General features: G+C 48.5%; 1 protein-coding gene across 1 annotated transcript in view; it reads right to left on the reverse strand.

Annotated features, from left to right (window-relative positions):
- Positions 1–7,955: 7,955 nt before the first annotated feature.
- Positions 7,956–18,956, reverse strand: part of Cfap45 (cilia and flagella associated protein 45) — a 33,607-nt gene continuing 22,606 nt past the window's right edge. The window contains exons 9-14 of the mRNA XM_041643448.1: positions 18,544–18,673; positions 14,294–14,440; positions 13,186–13,299; positions 12,401–12,594; positions 8,516–8,740; positions 7,956–8,150 (exon numbers count right to left, since the gene is read on the reverse strand). Coding sequence (XP_041499382.1) covers positions 8,072–8,150; positions 8,516–8,740; positions 12,401–12,594; positions 13,186–13,299; positions 14,294–14,440; positions 18,544–18,673 — 889 coding nt within the window. The 3' untranslated portion in view covers positions 7,956–8,071. The remainder of the gene's footprint in view (positions 8,151–8,515; positions 8,741–12,400; positions 12,595–13,185; positions 13,300–14,293; positions 14,441–18,543; positions 18,674–18,956) is intronic.

Below are 18,956 nucleotides of genomic sequence, written 5' to 3' on the forward strand. Positions count from 1 at the left end.
AGGAAGCACAGGAGTCCACGCGGCTCTGTGTCCCAAATCCTTTTACCCAAACTGCCAACAATAACAGGTTGCTCGAGGGCCCACCAGATGTACACAGTGGCTATCCTCATTTCCTTAACTATTTTTGGATTTATGGGGTTGTCCTGAGCCTTATGGGTCGTTGTCCCCATTCTACAGGTAGGGACACCGATGCCCAGAGAAGCAAAGATACAGTTCAGTTGCAGCTACTGGTGAAGTAGGGGATAGACAGGCATCCTGACTCTCAGCCCAGAGTGGTCCAAAAGGGGGCTTGATAGCCATATGGACTGCTGCACATCAGAGGAAGAGCAGGAAGCCAGTGGTGAGTGGAGGGGAAAGCAGGAAGGGGCAGGATTAGAGAGAGACCAGATGGAAAGGGGGAGCTGTGGTTCCACTCAACTGAGGTGCAGGGATTCATTTGAGCTCTGGATCTGAGTTAATGTGCCATGATGGCTGCCCCTGGGGTTAAATTTGGGGTTATTTGAAATTATGGGTGAGGTTGAGGCCAGATTTGAGGTTGGGATTAAAGTTAAGGCCAGTATTAAGGTTAGAATTACAGCTACAAGTACAGCTTGGAGTTAAGGCTGGGCTTTGTGTTATGATAAGAATTCATTTTTGGTGTCATTTGTAGATAGGCTTAGGGATACAGATTGAGGTAAATCAAAAGCTGGGTTGAAATTGATTCAAGATTTGTTACAATGAGTTTTAATTAAGTTTGAGATTTAAGTCAAAAGATAGTGCAGCTGTGCTTAAAACATGAGTGAAAATATATATGATCAAGAGGGTTCAAGGTAATCAAAAATGAGATTTTATGATATCGAAAGATACCAGTGGCTTCTTGCTGAATCCCGGCTTGACTCAGCTCTGGAAACATACTAGTGGTACATACTGGTATACCCCATGTCTGAGGGAGGGACTCAAAAGTGCATGAGCCATATGAAAGAGGATGAAGCAACTTAATCCCACAACAAATGTAACCTCTGAAGTCCTGCTCTACCACCTGCTCACAGCCTAAGGAAGCTTCCAGATGCAGGAAGCTATGAGTAACCAGTAGAGTTCTGTCACCAAAAGATGAGGCCCGTCAGAGGGATTTACTGGGGAAGGGACTATGGAATCTCAAAGAGGCTGAGGTTGAGGGGTTGAGAAGGAATAAGGACCTAGTAATCGATGCTTCTAGAAAAATCCTTTTGAGGGGATCACAGAGGATTTCTTGAAGCTAGAAAAAGCAGAGCATCAACTTTGGTCCCCCTTGACCTACTGAAGCCTAATTGTCACCTGCTTGCAATTTGGAGCCTATAAACAAAGCTGTAGGTCTTCCTGCCCTATGCCACAGGGGTTTGGGGGTGGGGTGGTGGAGTAAGGCGTATAGGTCCAGCCTAGTGTTTCCACCTTCTGAGACTGGGCCTCACCTTCTGCAAATGAGGAGGGTGCCGTTCCTGAGAGTCACCCTACTCTAACTCTTCCCTTGCCTTGCCCTCACCATCTGCCTCCACCCTTAACTGTTTTCACCCCCCACTTCCTTTTCAAATCTCATAAAGGTCCAGGCTGATCTCAGACAGTCTTGGACTTCTGTGCCAGGAGAGAATAGCAACCACACTCGCTTCTGTTCTTGGACAGAAATAAAAATTCAAAGCTGAAAACCTAACAGAGACAGTGAGGAATGAAGGAGGCCGGAGAAGGGTTCAGAGAAGTCAGAGCCAGCTTCTGAGATGGGATACAATCCAATCCCGGTCCCTTTAGAATTCCGCACAAACCCCTCGCTCTTCTCTTGCTGCCTGACTTGCCCCAGCTTCTCCTCAGGCTCCCGAGGTACGGGTTCAATACCCCAACTGACTCAGGACTACAACCCCCTTCTAGACCTTCCTCTCTCATAGCCCCTCTGCCCCATTTTCCATGCCTCCATGTAGACCTAGCACTCACCCCAGAACATCTAGGGAAGAGTTACCCAGCAGAGAAAGTCTCTGCGGAGGTTGGGAGCAGGAGTGAGGAACTACCACAGAAATAATAATGTAGGTCTCAAAGCAAAATGGTCACAGAGAAGCTGGATTCTGGATACCAAGGGGCTATAGCAGCTGCTGACTTCCCACCGGATTTCGGTGACGATAACAGTGATGATGAAGGACTGCCGGGTGAGGCCAAGGGCAGGGGTTCAGAGATTGTGCAGGTGGTATAAGGGGATCACTGTAAGTTCTGACAAGGAGGGTTAGAGTCAGGTGTGAGATCAGTGTGAGCGCTTAAGTTTGAAGATATGGGGGTGGGGCTGGGGATTGAAATTTACATCAGGTCTTCAAGCAATAACTTGAAACACAGATGACCCAAGGCTTATCTGGGCCCATGGCCCAGCTCCTGAGACTCTGTGTTTTCACTGGCTCACCTCAGAAAGGGGGGACTGCAAGAGGGAGCCTGGGTATACCCAAATCTCTCCCATCAAGCAGTGTCCTAGGGATGATTGTGGTTCACACGGCCTTGACTTCTGAAGGAGTGGCCTGACCTACCACTTTTAGCAGGGCCAAGAGTGGTTGACTGAACATCATCAGATGAAACTGTCAGAGGGACAGCAAAGTTGAGAGGGCATCCCTTATAAAGAGTGTGTGGAATCCTGATGTCAGAGCTAAGGAAGAGCTGAGAAGCCTCCAAGATAAAGGTGCCCTCACCTCACAGAATTCAGCTCCGTCTCCACTCCTCAGACCTTCAGCGCTTCCGTAACTACTGAACTGCATGCAGAATGTGTGTGTGGTGGTGTTGGTGGGGAAACAAAGAAGACTCAGCTCGGCTCCTACAGCCTCCCCACTGAGAGACACGGAAAAGCAAGGGGACCCTTAGCCCATGATGTGATAAACGGTGCTAATAAGATTCATAGAGTCCTGTTTGGTGGAAATGATGTTTAGGCAGAGATCCAAACGCTATTGATGATGTGCCCATAGAGAGAACTAGAGAACCCCAGAGGTGACCAGAGTTATGTCTCAGTGCTTGGGAAGTATGCCAGGGTCCTGCCAGACACAATGCAAAAGAATGAAACCAGGAGGGACAGCTGCTGATTATTCTTCGACAGAGAAGATAAGATCCTTGAGAACTACACCTCTTGGAACCTTCTACTCAGACACTAAGAGTCATTCTCGGAGATCATAGCCAGGTCCTCGGGACAGCTTCTACAGCTCAGGCTGATTGGCCTGGACCTTGTGTCCCTGTGTGTGAAGTCAGATTTTGTGATGAATTAATCCATATATGCCCATTGTGACTTCGACTTTTGGACTTGTGGGAATGAAATTTTCTTTTGCCTCAATACTTGGACTTTTCAATCACGTATCTTCAAAGGGAAGCTGTGGTCGCTTCAACCCCCAGGGGGGGTCCCAGGCCTGTCCTGCTCTGAACAACTGCCCAGAGAGGTAGGAGGTGGAGGGAGGCATCAGAAGAAAGCTAGTATCCGGTTCTTAGCTTTCCCCACTAAGCCTGACCAGGCAGGCCCTCACTCTGCCCTCCCTGTTTGTTTCCCGTTGCTTGGATACCAGGATAAAGGACTGAGTGAGAGGTGGGGCTTCTCTAGCTCCGCCAGGCCTGGCTGGAGAGGGAAGGGTTAACTGTCAGGAGAGCCATAAGCCCTGCCCAAGCCTCCCCTCCTCCCCCAGGTTCCTCCTTCCAAGACTTCCCCTGGCAGCCTCTGCCAGAGCCCTGGGTTTCCAGAACCACAGGCACTTTCCCAATAAGGCTCGCTGTGCAGAGTGGAGATAGAGGGCTTTGATCTTACAGAGAGTCTGTACCTGTTTTGTGTAGTTCCAAAGAGTGAGGCTAGGGCTGTGCATCTGATACACAGGAAGAGAGGTGGACCCAAGACTGAGCTCTCTGAGCAGCAGGGCCTGCTCTGGGATGACGGGTTCTATTAGTGGGTAGGTAGTGGGCACCCTGTCTCTTGGGGGATTGTGAGTCAGACTGTCCAGCCATTTGGCTAGGGTTTACAGAGAAGGCTGGAATGCTGGCAATTCTCTTAGGTCTCTTCTAGTCTTAGTTCTCGTGATTTGATGCTCCTTCCCATCAGCCCAGAGGCAGACTTTCTCCAGCAGTCATGTAGAAAATAAAAATAAAAATCATAACTTCATAACTCTGGTTTCTTCCAGGCCCTCCTCCTGTCATCACCTCACCTCCTCTTTCTGGGAGTCTGAGAAAACTACTACCTCAGCTCCATCACTGTCCCAGCACCAACGTCATCAAAGCCATTGAGACACAGGCCACCCTTTCCAAGAGGGATGTAGGCGTGAATGGAGGAGTTTGTACCTCAAGAGGCATAACCCAGCAAGCAGAGACAAGAGCAGGAGATGTGGGTGTTAAAGCAGAGAAAGGGGGTGGACTATTTAAAAACAGACAAATCAATCTTGAAATTCAGATGTGCCAGGTAGCCTTCACACAGTATCCTGGGACGCATCTCAGTATGAAGAAGGGGATGTGGGTGACCTTTACATAGGAAGGGACCTGAAGTCTCTAGGAGCAGTTGACTTTACCACGGGGGGGGGGGGGGGACGGATTCACAAGAATATAGCAAGAGAGATGTGGTCAAAAGAACAAAAAGTGAGAAACTCTCTGTCCCTAAGCCTCCAAGCCTGTGTGCCAGGCTTCTTGTCTGAGACTTCAGCGTCTCTTTCTTCTGTCACCTAAACAGAGGCCACCTTTCTTCACCCCCCATATCCCTGTGGGGCTTTGAACTTTGAGAGCCCCTTTCATCTGAGCCTATTCAAAATGCTTTTACTGAGAGCAATTAATGCCCAGCTGTGGCCCAAGTCACACACGGGGATGCTAAAGGGAGCACCAAAGGACATCCCAGCACCCCACTGAGTCAGGGACTACCTGGCTAGGCCACCAGAGCCAGCAGCTGAGTCATGCGCAACTGGAGCAGGTGCGAAGGCTCAGAGACTGCCCCAGCCAGCACAGAGCATAGTGTAGGCAGCAGGCTCATGGGGAAGGTAGGGCACAGAGGCTAGGCAGCAGCTGGGGCACATGTGTCCAGAGGCAGCTGCTTGTTACACGTAGGAGCCCAGTCTCTGGGTTTCCTAGGCTGGACCAACCCAGTCTGGCATTGCAAGGTCTGAAGGATTTTAGAGGCATAAGATACGTTAAGAAATCCTTGGAAACCAATACATACCTTTATATAAGACAATATAGATATAATATATAAAGGAATCTGACCCTGGTATAATGATTAATGCATTTAATCCCAGTACTCGGGAGGAAGAGGCAAGTGGATCTCTGTGAATTAGAAGCCATCCTGGTCTACATAGTGAGTTCCAGGATAGCTAGGGCTATGGAGAGAGATGTCTCAAAAAAAATCTGCTACAACTGTTACTAATAGTTTATGCACTCAAACAAACAAAAAACAACTTTACGTCAACAAAGACAATGCACCAGCACCAGTATGCCACATACTTTTCTCCTGATCCCCCACACACTCATCCCCCTGCAGCCTCCCAGATAATCCCAAAACTGATCAGTGGCTTGGAGGGGAACAGAAGCTACTTGTGTGTCTGAGCATGAGGAAGTCTCCTTAACTGAAAAAGCTCAACAAAGGGCCAGGAGCTAACCTTTAGAGACAAGACTGAGACTGATCATCCCCAATGCCTGAGCCTGAGGGTGCCCTGGAGTCCTCAATGCCAACACAGCTCTTCACCCCCATCATGCAGACTGTACTTGCCCAACCTCCTGCTGGCATAACCATTACTGCCAACCCCTTCTTCAGCCAGGTGGCTTTTTTATGGAACTAGTCCCACTGTCTATCGTCATGAAGAGGATTAGAGAGGGGCTAGAGGTAGATAGTAGTTTGATAGTAGAATGCTTGACTTGAGTATGGGAGGCCTCACATTTCTTTCCAACAACTAAAAAAAAAAAATACCTTATAAAGAGTGGGTAAAAGGTTTGTACAAGATGACAGGGTGGAACCGCCCAATGCCCTCTGCAGCCTTCAGAACTGCCCCACTTGTAGGAACTGGGATCCGGTGGATGAGCTGACTGATTCTAAAGGTTATGGAAGCTGTGTAGAGTGTATCATGAATCTTAGCAGAAGAAATCAAATCTCTCCTCCACATCAAGGAACAATTCTGACATTTTAAAAATTTAATGGGCCAGGAGGGGTAATCTTTTGTGATTCTCTCACAAACTATCTTCCTATTCTTAGTTGACGATAGTCCTTTCTCCAGAGCCAGACCTTTATCCATAAAGCCTAGACCCTGCCCAGTCTGTCTCGCTCTGGAACCTTGGGCTCTCTCTGCAAGCCACAGACCTGCATTTCACCAGCTGTAGTCTGGTCAAATGCCAGACTTGCTTCACAGCTGTGAACCTGGCCCATTTTTCTCTGTGTAGACTCAGTAATTGGTAATAAGTATGGAACCTCCTTCCTCTCTGGGCTACCCACCAGGAGAGGCCCATTTTTTTTTTTTTAGCTCTGGGAAGGACAGCAGGTGTAGAACCAGCCAAATCCTGGGTGCCAAGGATGTTTCTGGCTTTGCTGAGAAAGAAAGTCCTCTGAAATAGATGATGCTTCTTCTGGGGTCCCAGCGGGGAACACCTGAACAGTCAAGTGGTGCCAGTGTGCCAGGTAGAGCAGGCTGGAGTCCTTGATGGCACTGCCAATGCTTTTCCTCCTAACCTGGACTGGGTACCTCATCTTCCAAGACCTTTAGAGAGGACTGTGTACACTTCTTTAGATCAGAGGGCATTGGGTTAGGGGGGCTACAAAAGTTAAAAAAGAAGCCTTTTCCCTATCCAATGGCACTTCCCACCAAGTTGTGTGAAAGCCACAGTCTTCCGGTTGAGGATGGTGGAGACAATGACTGGAGAAGCCACTAGGTCCAAGGAAGAGGAAACACAGGAAGCAGCTTATGACTCTCCTTGGGCCCTATGAAAAGAGGACTCTTGCCCCAGGCCCTTGTAACCTGGTGTTGTAAACACCCAGGACGCACCTAGCAGCCGTCCTCTCCTCCTTGGTACAGGACGCATAGAGGAAGACAAGACTGGACTCTAAATCTGAGACATGGAACAAGTCCCTGGGGATGGGGGAAACAGGCACCACAGTGATGATTTTAGATGGACAGAGAATTATCTCCATCATAAAGGTGGTACTCCAGTTCAGAATGGAAAAATTTGACACCCAAGGCCCGTCTAAAGATATATGAAATGGGGTGAAGCTGAGGGGAGAATCAGAAGCACAAAAGAGAAGCTTCCAGAAGTCTACTGTAAACCCTGAGCGCTTTGATGGTACATGACATAACAGGTATTTCAGTAAGTACCTGAAATGAATGAGTAAATGGGATTGGGACGAGGTAGGCAAAGTTTAAAACAGAACTGGCTTTGAGGAGGCCCACTCATGAAATAAAGTGAATTGAGGATAACAGGGCCAAGAGTGAGGGTTAGCTGCATTTGGATGAGGAGCTAGGACCTGGGCGTACCTCCATGAGAACAGGGCAAATGTCTGTACGGCATACTGCTGGGAGTTGACAGGATCTAAGCAGGAGAGGACTGAGCACAGAACAGAGAGCTGGGGCTCACACACGGCCCCCTCCATACATGTGGGCTGAGTCACGGGAGCCCAGGATAAGTCAGCCTCGGCTATTCATGCTCCTCCTTCTCCAGCTCTGCCTCCTGCAGCCCTTTCACCAGCGCTCAACAAAAGCCTATCTTTAACTCTGCCTCAGTGCCCCAAATTCCTACGAACTGGGAACAGGGCCAGGAGACAAGAATGTACTGAAAATGGACAGAGCATATGGTTACAAAAAGGCCAGGCGCATCCCAAGAAAATGGATCTCACTGTTTAGGAGAGAAAACTTCACCTGAGCACCATCTGGTTCCAGAGCCAGAGCGTCAAGCCGGCCCATGTTTAGGTCCCCTGTAATTTATTTGATCCACCTTCAAAGCCCACTGGAATCCCCATGCCCACAGTGGTAAAGCCGAGCTGTTCCTCAGAGAATAGAATAGCTTTAATCTGTAACTATGAAATGTCTAGGTTAGCAGCAACTGTAGATGCCCCAGGGACCGGGAGAATGTGTGCCCTCCCAAAGACCATAGATGCTCCCCTTCAGTTCACAGAAGTGGTCGGCAGGATGTTGGCTTTGCGCTCAGCTTCGATGCAGTATTTCTCGGGAAGGCCAGTTGCTCTGCCGGGAGAAACACACGGCATGGATAAGTAAAGTTCCGCACCAAAGGTGTGACAGGAGAAGGCAGGCCCTGGGCCTCCACAGCCTGGCACCCTGTCCCCCAGTCTGTTCCTACCATCTACTCACTAAGCATATTCTGGCCAAGGTTGCTATCGCACTGCCAAGGAGCTATCAGTGCGCCAACGAGATGCAGTCCTAGAACCTTCTGTTAGAACCCTTTCAGTGGCCAAGCCTCAGGCGGGAAGCCCTCCCACTTAGCACCTCCTGGCACTGCCCCTTCTTTCCCCGGTCACGGTTTTCCAGCCTGCTATGCCATCTCTTTGGGGAACAGGAGAAGAGCAGAGAAAGCAAGGAACCCGGTGCACCTCAGCTCTTCCAGCTTCTGTTTCTTGATGTCCTCAATGCGTTCGCGGCGCTTCTGGGCTTCCTCCTTGAGGCGCCGGCCCTCTTCGAAGGTAGCGAGCCGGTCCTGCACCTGCTTCTGCTGGTTCTCACGCACCTGCCGTCGGAGCTCGTTGGCATGCTGTAAGCACCCCATGGCCTTTTTCTCCCGCTCCAGCTTCTCCTTCTCGATCTGCTCTCTCTGAGCCCTGGGGAAGGAACAAAAAGGATGCAACTGGCTGAGCTCCTGGGTGACCCCTCATTGGTCATGCTTCAAAGTCCACAGCCGTCCAACCTCCAGGCCCCAGGGAGCAGACTAAAAGTGCTACTTTGTGCTTTCCTCTTACCTATCAGAACCAGATCTGTTGTCATATATCATAGTGTTGAGATTCTTAATAACTTCTAATGTGTTTTTTGTTTCTTTTTATGTCATGGGTGTTTTGCGTGCATGTGTGTTTGGGCACCACGTCTATGCCTAATGCCCTCAGAATCCAAAGGAGGGCACTGGATCCCCTGGGACTGGAGTTACTGAGGATTGTAAACTGCCATGTGGGTGGTGGGAATTCATCCTGGATCCTCTAGAACAGCCAGTGCTCCCATCTGCCGAGACATCTCTTTAGCCCGTAGTATGTTTTAAACAAGAATCCCACCGTCTAACAGTTCGCTGAGCTGTGTAAATTTCGTAGCTGTGTTTCACCCACTGGGAACTCTCCCTACCCTTCTTGCTAGTAAGTCCTCTCGAGGCTGACCTAAGTTATCTTCCTTCCTTTCCTCTTTGATGATAATATAACATCAGCAAAACCAAGCAAGAGTAAGGAACAGCGTCTGTAAGGTTAGCTCCACTCCAGTTGCTGGGAGAAGGCAAGAACTTAGTCTGACATCTCCCTGTTCCCTTATTGACTGATGTCTTCACATTCCTTCTAAGAATGTCTTCTAGAAGAATACTTTGTAGACCCTAACTAATATCAGGGAGGACATCTCTAATGGCATTCAGAGACGCTCAAATGAAATATATTTACATCTCGAAGAATTGGTCAGGGGCCATCTAACCTAATATCAGATGTCTTCTCAATACAATCAGAACCAAACTGTAAAACTATCTTAGGCAGGGGCTTCTCACCTGCCTTTCTCCCACAGGCTCACTTGTACCAAAACGAAGATTGCTCCCCCTACCGCCAAAGCCCACTGTCACCTACTCATCTCCTTACTGCCTTACAAAACCCACCCCATGTGGGGAACATTATCAGGTCCTGACAGCTCCTCTAGCCATGCAAATGTCCCCCCCCCCCCAAATCTCGCACCTCTATGGAGCCTTTCCCAATATACAGGGAGGGGATTGCTGATCTCCATGCCCCCTCCATAGTTAGACACAAAATGCCCCACAGCCCACCCAGATCTGGGGCAGGAGTGTAACCCCTCCCCTCCCCCGGCTTGTCATTACTCCCCTGTATGTAGATTAGTTCCTATTGTTCAAACTCATCTAAGTGAAGGAGTAAGTGTGGAAAACAGAGAGCTGGGTATATCACTCAAGAGCTGCTGGGATGGGGGGGGGGAGCAGTTGAAAGGCCAAATGAGGAGGAACTTTGCTAACCTCCATTGTCAACTCCACTAGATCATAGACGCATCCAGAAGAACCACCCCCTGGACATATCTGTGAAGGGGTTTCCTGGGAGGTTTAACTAAGAGGGAAGATGCACCCTGAATTTGGGCAGCACCATCCTGTGGACTGGGGTCCTAGACTAAAAAGTTTTAGTGCAGAAAAGGAGCTGAGCATGAGCATGCTTCGCTGTCTGCCCCCCTCCCCCTTGTTTGTTTTCTGAGACAGGGTTTCTCTGTCTATCTTTGGCTGTCCTGAAACATAATCTGTAGACCAGGCTGAGTACTGGGAACAAAGGCTTGCGTCACCACCACCTGGCATTTTGTCCACTCCTTGACTATGGATGCTATGTGACCAGTCACCTTGACTCCCCTGCCATGACGGACTGCACTCCCTCAAACCATGAACCAAAATAAACCCTTCCTCACATTGCCTTCACTGGATGTGTTGTCGTGACACTAAGCAACTATCACGCTGGTTATGGCACAGGGTGAAGGCGACAGCCACAGATACTGATGGAGTGTTAGGATCACCTATGAGATTTCAAAGCTGCTTGCTCCAGAGTGTTTAAACCACAACCTGTTAGGCTGCAAACCCGAATGGCCATGGTTTCTAGAAGGTCCTGACTTAGCTCTCTTGGCTCAATCAACAGCCTAAAAGTTCAAGACCTTCTACCCAGAAGCAGGAAGTCCATATGTAGGCCGTCCTGGAGGTCAGGCTTTTGAAGTAAGAAAATATGGATTGCTGACTGTTGCAGAGACACTCTGGAAGTGAAGACGTCTGTCATGAAAGTCACATGGTTTGGAGACACTAGGTCTGGATGCTAAGCTAGGGCAGCAGGTGAAGTTGGACTTCTCCAAAGGACTGGACGAGTTTAATAGCTGCCTAGTGTATATGCTTCAGGCAAACAGCAAAACAGAAGCAAGTGGGTCAGCAGCAAAATTAGGACTTGGAATTCATCCCATTAATATTTATTAGTGCCTGCCAAAGGCACACAGCTGTCCAAGGGCATGGAGGCAGAGAAGAGAGGGGAGACATCTGGAAGACAATCTGGAGCCCAAGGGCAGGCTCTGTGGGGGATTTGGGAGGCTGTCTCCATTACCAGGTGTCCAGTGACCACAGCGCAACCCCAGGGGCAGGAAAAGCAGAAGCGCCAAAAGGTGTCACAGCCAGCAGGAACAAGCAGGGGCAAGAACCTGTGCAAGTCCAGGAGTCTGGTTCTGGCGGGAGAGAGGTTCGACAGACCTGCTCTGCCTCCAGCAGGGGTGCGGGAAGTCTGGCCTGGCCTGCTCCTGACTGAGACAGTTCCAAGAGGAAGGACCCAGGGACCAGACACCAAGATGCCAGAGTGCTGATCAGCCTTGCTTCCTTTGCTCATAACTTCTGTGATTTCATTCTCCAAATGCTAATTTTATTTGGTTTGTTTCCTCATTTTTTTTTCAAGCTTATTCTACAGAGGTTGAAACAAAGCAAAAAGGGATTTGTTCCCAGTCAGATTGGGTCTGGCAGTGAATCTGGCGGCGAAAATCTGACCCGGAGAAGACAACAGAGAAGGATGCCTGGTGCTCTGAGGGAGGCTCAGAAGAGTGAGCAGTGTAAGTCCTGGGCTTTCGTGTACATGCCCAAATCATCAACCAAAAGTAAAGGTAAGAGCTGCCAAGCACCAGGGAGGTGACTGTAGACGAGGTCCACCCAACCAGAAATCTCTGAAAGCCTTCCTATGGCACAAACAAGAACAGGGTTCACTCATAATGAGCTTGATGATACCCAGACAGAGTCTTGAACACATGTTGCTTAACAGCTATGAGTCAAGTCAGTGGCAAAGACTCCCTCGGAATTCAGCTCCAGTGACACAAACCTTAGGGACTGGAGCTACCCTCTGTCTCCCCTGGGCTTCTCCTATTGCAGCTTTCCCTAGTTGCAGAGGAATGTGGGATCTAGAGGGAGGTGGCGCAGACCAGGTATATACCTTTCTTTACATCTTTACTGATACAGGATAAATAGCCCTTAGTTCCTTAAACACTTCCAGATGCTATTTTCCAATTCTCTAATCATAAAATGTCTGGCTCGAATGACTTTGAAATATTTCAGCTATCCATCTAGTCAGGATGGTTGCGGCAACATGATCAAGATGGATGTACCTTTGCCGGTTAACATGGCAGAAAGGGCCCTTCCATCCAACACACACAATCCCCTGAACACACACTGTTCTCCTTGCCACAGCTCTATCAACACAGCAGAAGGAAGCCAGAGTTCTGTGGGCCCCTCCTACCGAAGGATCCTCTCGAACTCATCTCGATCCCGCTGCACCTGAACGGCCAGTGTGTGTTCCTTGAAAGCCACCTGCTCCAGCCGGCTTTTGCGCAGCTTTTCCTCTGTCTCCATCTTCTTCTGCGCGTTTTCCTTTTCCTTTTGGCGCCATTCTCGATCCGCAACCTCCTGGTTGCGCTTGGCCCTCAAGGCATCCTGAGAAAGCAGGCCGAGGGGCATGGGAGAGGAAAAGGAACGAAGAGGGTACAAGAGAAGGCGACAGAGCCACCGATTACAGACTCCAGTCTGCTTCGTGAAGAACCATGGATTTCTCTCGCAGCAAGTTATTGTCAAAAAGAAGAAATAGAATCCTGGCACAGATCTTTGGGGTCCGAATATGTCCTGAGGGGGTCACCTTGCCCTGCCTCTCTCAACTTTATTCTTTCCCCGTTCCTCAGGCACCTTTAGGCACTCCTACAATTGCTCCTAATTTTAAAAAAGTGCTAATGATAGAGATGCCACATTTTCCTCTGCTTCATTAGTCAGTTAAAGCCGAAAATTCTTCTTTGTGTAGCAGTCAAAAACTTTCTCCAGAGCCTAAGTGCATACTTCTGCTCTCCCGCTGCCACCATGGACAATGGGGACAGGCCCACCCTTCCTTCTCAGATGGATTTTGTCAGAGTGCATCCCATTATTAAATGACATTTGTCTGCGGTTAGATTTGGAGGCCACTTTGCCGGCTGTCAAGGAATTGGCAACAGGAGTGGGAGGGACAAAGGAAAGCCAGGAGGAAGAGGAAGTGGATACCTGCTCTGCTCGGTCATCCTGGGCCTTCTCCTGCATGGCCCTCAGGCGGGCAATCTCCTTCTCTTTCTCCCTCCGGATTCTTTCCTGCTCAGCCTCAAACTCTGCCTCTCGAGCCTGCCAGGAAGAAAATAATACTGCAGCCCTCGGGAGGATCCACAGGCCTGCAACTTTGCGCAGAGAAAAGATCTCCACAGCAAACATCCCTTCCAGCATCTCCCCTGCCACTTCCTCGCTCTGTCTGAGATAGGGCCCGATCTTAGCAGTGCGCAAACATAGACAGCTAGCATTTGTAAAAGGAGTCTTTCTCAGGCCTTTTGCTAGAGAGCCCAGGCAGCAACTGCAGAGACTGAGACCGGTAGCAAATGCAGGAACCTTGAGCCAGGTTTTTGTACTCCTCCCCTTGCTCTGAAGATAATTTCAAGTTGCAAGGCCAGGGAGCCAAGTAACACCTATGGTTCCCTGCCAGCCTTATAAAACGCAGCAGGTGGAGGTTGTCTCATTAGTCCCCGGGGGAAACCACCAACCAAGCTTTGGGCAATCCCACAGTGCTTAGCAGACACCTCAAGAGTGAACCATCCAAACTTGTTCCTTTTACCACCTCTGTGAAGGAAATTTGTCCCAGAATGACTCCACACACTGGGGAGCTCTATCCGATATCCATAGCTATCTACAGGTATTGCTTCCTGGGTGACGGCTGTTTTTAATACCCAATACCAGATGTCCTATATGACAGTTTTTACAAAAAAAAAATGTATGGAGAAGCCGCTCTTGATTTCTAGGGTATTCAGACGTTGAGGAATTCATAGAAACTCCACTTTTGTCAATCGTATTCGTTTTCTTTTACTGCATGTGACCCTGGCCCCGACTTTTAAATGAAGGTCTTAATGAAAATGATGTCATCCTGGCTTGTGGGAAAGGGGTGGTCTCTGAAGCTATACAAGCTTATTGAATAAATTACCAGGCCACGATGAAGAAGAAAAGAAGCCAGGACTATGTACTTTAGAATGAAGACACAACTGTCTTCAGCTAGAGTCCCATTATTGCTCAGGTCTGTTGTGGACATGTCACTCCTAGACACAGGTCCCAGCCTCAGACGCCAAGTCCCTACCATCTTCTTCTTGGTGAATTCCATCACCATCTGGTCTGCCAGTTTTTCCTGTGCCAGCCGCTCTGCTTTCTGTCTCTGGTTTTCATCGTTGATCCGTTTGATTTCCGCTTGCATCTTCAGCTTCTCCTGATGCCTCCGCTCCAGATCCTGCCAGCAGAAGGAAGACAGCCTCAGAGTAGAAGACAGTAAGACAGAAAGCTGCTGGCATGTTGGTATAGAGAGACGCGGAGGCAGGATGCAGTCCAGCTGCCATCACCAGCCCGGAGTAAAGCTGTCTTTCAAGGATGACCAGTAAGCAACTTTGGTATCAAATAGCCTCTTTGCAATCTTTATCCAACTCAACTTAGTGGTGACCCCTGACACTGTTATCTCTAAGCTTTCTGGAAACAGAGGCTCTTGAAATTCTCTCCCCATTTGCCATGCTAATGTCTACCCCTGTGACCTCATGAGATACCACCCTCCGACTTTCAATTTCCTTCTCCTATAGAAACTCAAATTCGAGATCTCCCTCAGTAGTGATGATTAAAAACTAAACGTCAATCAGACTGAGTCGTTTCTACTCGCTAGGCATTAACAGAGACTATTTCCCAAGTCCTGAAAAATGGGGCGGGGGGGCCGCGGAGGCTTTCACAGAAGAAAACCTAAGGTTCAGCATTTAAGTGGCTTCCCCAAGGCCACACAGCTGGTACAGATTCTCTGCCAAAACCGACATTTCTGCCCTCTCTATAAATCTTGCTGGACTGTTTCAGCTTTCGGTTCTCTCTACGTTTTCTATACTTGAGGCTGGTGCCACACCTTCGGGAAGTGATTGCCTCCCTTTCGTTCTGTCCCTGCTAGAGACAGAGACCTTGTGTCATTCCCCTCCCTCCCCCAATGGCGTGTAGCCCACTGTGAGGAAGACAGCAAATACCCAACAAACTATAGCTAAACAAAACAAAGACCAAAGCAAGTAGTATGTGATGGAGGGGGAGGCTTAGATACAGAGCCCTGGAAAGCAGAGAGCCAACTGGAGTGTCAAATTTTTTTTCTAAAAGAGAAAGTTTATATTTTTTTTTCCACCCCAAGCCACCATACTCAGGTATTTTTAAGCCAGGTACATGGTTTTTTGTAACTGGCTTAAACCCTACTATGTAGAAGGGCCCCACTACCATAACTCTAGCTGGCATAAAACTGCCATAGACCAGGCTGGCCTCGAACTCACCGAATCAGGTGCCTTTGCCTCAGGAGTGCTGGTGTTAAAGGCATGGGCCACCACACCCAGCATATTCCTGAGTCGGCAGAGACACTGGAATCTTGTGCATCTGGCTGCCCTTCACCCCCAATGGATCTAGGGCTCTGCTTCAGATGTCTTCCCACCCACTTGCTCAGCTTCCCAAGCTGCTCCCGGCTCCATTTCTTCAAAAGCGGTACCTCCCCAAAGCCTTGCAGCTTCTCTGCAGCCCAGCTTCAACCTTGATCCACTCTGGTCAAGGCCTTGCTGCCCTCAGCCTCCCCTAGGGCTGCTCTCTGCCAATTCAGCAGCTAGCCAATTTACTGCTTCCCTATTCCAGGAAGCTTCCTGACCAGGTCCCCACAGCAGCTCTGTGGGTTGCAGGCTCACTCTCTCCTTCTTTCTTCCCTCACACCACTTTTCCCTTCTGCCCCTCCACCCCCTTCTCCATTGCTTCCTTTCTATCTTTTTCTCACCCATTTCAGGACTCCCATTGGTTGCCGAGGAATTATTCACACCGATCCTCATAGCTAAATAAGCTGTCCCTGCTGATCCAGGACATTTATATAATCATGTATTTATTTGCTTCATTGCCTGTGTATTTACTCTTTGGTTCGCTGTTTCTGTTGGCTCGTTTAACTTCCAAGGAACCGAAGGGACTTTCCCTGTTTCTTGTCATTGAAGCCCTTCAAAGCAACCCAGGAAAAGTCCCTTGATTCTTCTCCATCTTGCTAATAGAGCGAGAAGAGCTGGCCTGCTCCCCAGGGTGCTGACAGGCAGCTCTACAGCTGTTGAGGAACGGGGTTCTACCCTAAACTTGCCTACTAATACTTCCTGGAGAGTTGGGAGTGTCTTGTGGAAGGACATCCAAAGGACAGTGACACATCAATGTAATGGTGTTGACTCACTGACCGCTGGGACTTCCCAGCGAGCCCACCAATTCCCAGCTCCCCACGATCTAGCTGAAGTCTTTGCTTCCCATCTCATTCCCTGCATATTTTCCCCATAACTCGCCATACCTCTTTTTTGACTCTTTCCCACACTTCTCCCCCGAGCCAGTATCCTGGCTGGGTGCATCTATCTTCTTGGTCTCCTTTACAAGAGGTTCATGAGGTTAAAGGCCCATCTTCTCCCCCAGAGATTTGCAACTCACTCTTCACAGCCGTCCTTATACTGGAGGTGTTCTGAGAACCTGCTGATGGTACTCTCAATGGTCCCCAGTCACTCACCAACACCCACTGTCCTCCTGGTTGATGACAACTCAACCATCCATACACATGGGGTGGGGGTACACAAAAATAAAAGACCATATGTTCCATGAGTTAAATGGCATCATGGAAAAAAGAATCAGGTACAAGAATGCTGTTGGATAGGAGGAATAATTGCCGGTGTTCTATAGCACAGCGGGATAATTATAGTCAACAATAATCAATGGCACATTTGAAAATATTAATAGAAAATATTCTGAGTGTTCCCAACACAAAGAAATGTTGACTGTCTGAGGAGGCAGACATTTGCATCACCCTGACCATTACACAGCCTACATATAGAACTGTCACACTGTAGACCACAAACATGCACAATTACTATGTGTCAGTTAAAAATAAAAATATACTGAAGAAACAAATGAATCAACAAACAGGGGAATGCTTCCAGATCAAAACAGACTAAAAAGGTTTAACCAAATGCAGCCTGCAAGGCTTATTTAGAAGCTGGTTTGGAAAAAGAAAAATACATTTCTGTGCCAATTAAAGAAAACTGAATACAGGTTAATACTATGGGGTCTTTGGAGGAGTTTTTGATGAAGGCTATGTAAGTGGGCCCTTGTCCTTTAGAGATGCGGGGCGAAGTACTTACCAGCAAAGTGTCAAGATGTCTAGAGCTAAAAGTAGTTTAGCCAAATATTAAGGTAATAAGTTAATCATTAAACCAAAGAGAAGTGCTTATGGATATGGTTACAGTTCTTTCAACTGCTGATTGTGTGTAAAGTTTTCAAAAAAAATGGGCAAAGTGATGAATATGATCAAAACCCATGGTACAAAATTGTCAAGGGACTAATCAAACATTAATGTGTGTGTTCTCAAATGCTTGCTCCAGAGCTAGCAAGACAGATCGGTGGCTAACGTGCTTGCGTGAGGACTGTGAAGACTGTAGTTTAGATCCCCGGAAATCTTGCATGCTGAGTGGGTGTGGTGGTCCTCTTGTAATTGTAGCCTGAGAAGACACAGAGAAGCTCCCCAGAGCAAACTGGCTAGCATGACCAGGCTTGACTGCGAGCAGCCTCCGTGAAGCAGGCAGGAAAGTGATGGAAGATGATTCCTGACATCAGCTTGGGGCTTCCCACAGGCATGCGTGCACACACATGTGTCTATCACATGCAAAAGCGTGCGCACCTACAGACACATGTGCATATGTCTCTGTTACGTGCTTCATGTATCGCAACAGACCAGACAAGGCAAACAAAAGACCGTCTTAAACTTTATAAGGTTCACATAGGTGTGTCATTGGGCATTTTGTTTTATTTTGGTTTTGGTTTTGTTTTCTCATTAAATGGTCCTACTAATTTTATCGAAGCTAATAGGGATAAAAGGTTTGGCTTCACAACACAATTAATGACAATGGGATATTGTGTACTTTGAATGAGACAACAGCATGGAGCAGGAAACTGAGCTAAACTGAGCTACTGTTCTTCTGTAGAGTGTATAATTTCCCTCAGTAACCGAGGAAAGGATTGTAAAACATCCCGATGTTTACTTGCGCAAAGCATGCAACCATATATTTCCTTTATGCGTCTGTTCACATTGATATGCCAGTCTCAGACCCCAAGTCCCTGGGAGGCAAGGACAATATTTATCCAAATCACAGCTCATCCCCATCATGATGCCATGGCCAAACAAATGTTTCAGACAGCAATTAAGAAGCTTATGGTGATGGTGTTGTGAAATGAGCGTGTGCCTTGTCACTCCATACCCTGAGCCCCAAAATCTCGGAGGGCTTTCCTGCCAGCGGTGAAACTCAGCATGGCCCGATAGCCTGGTACCTGCAAATCCTCCTCCTGGAGCCGCTCCATATAGGCCAGCATCTGCTCCTTCTCCTGTTCACGGTGCTCTGCAAGCAGCGATCGCTCCTCTTCGTTCTTTTTTATCTGTTCCACAATGTGCCGTTTTCCCCTGGGCGGAAACGGGGCCAGAGAGACTCTGAGATCAAGAGTCCAAGTGTCCACCCCCACTTCTACCCACACAGCCGACGGGAGGTCTCACAGGCCTCGTTTGACAAGTGTCCCTTTGACACACTGATGCTTCCTGCACTAAAGTCCTTCCCTTGAGTGTTCAGGGCCAGAAGTGTTCAGTTTGCTGTGTTCTAGTTCCAATTCTAGTTCTAATCCCTGCCTGATATTCCTCTTCTTTATCTGTCTGCCCAGGAGTTACCCTGCATCCTAATCCATCTCTCCCT

The sequence above is a fragment of the Microtus oregoni genome, unplaced genomic scaffold (genome assembly GCF_018167655.1).
Source record: "Microtus oregoni isolate MIOR12 unplaced genomic scaffold, Mior012 000086F_ref0000336, whole genome shotgun sequence".
NCBI classification, from domain to species: domain Eukaryota; kingdom Metazoa; phylum Chordata; class Mammalia; order Rodentia; family Cricetidae; genus Microtus; species Microtus oregoni.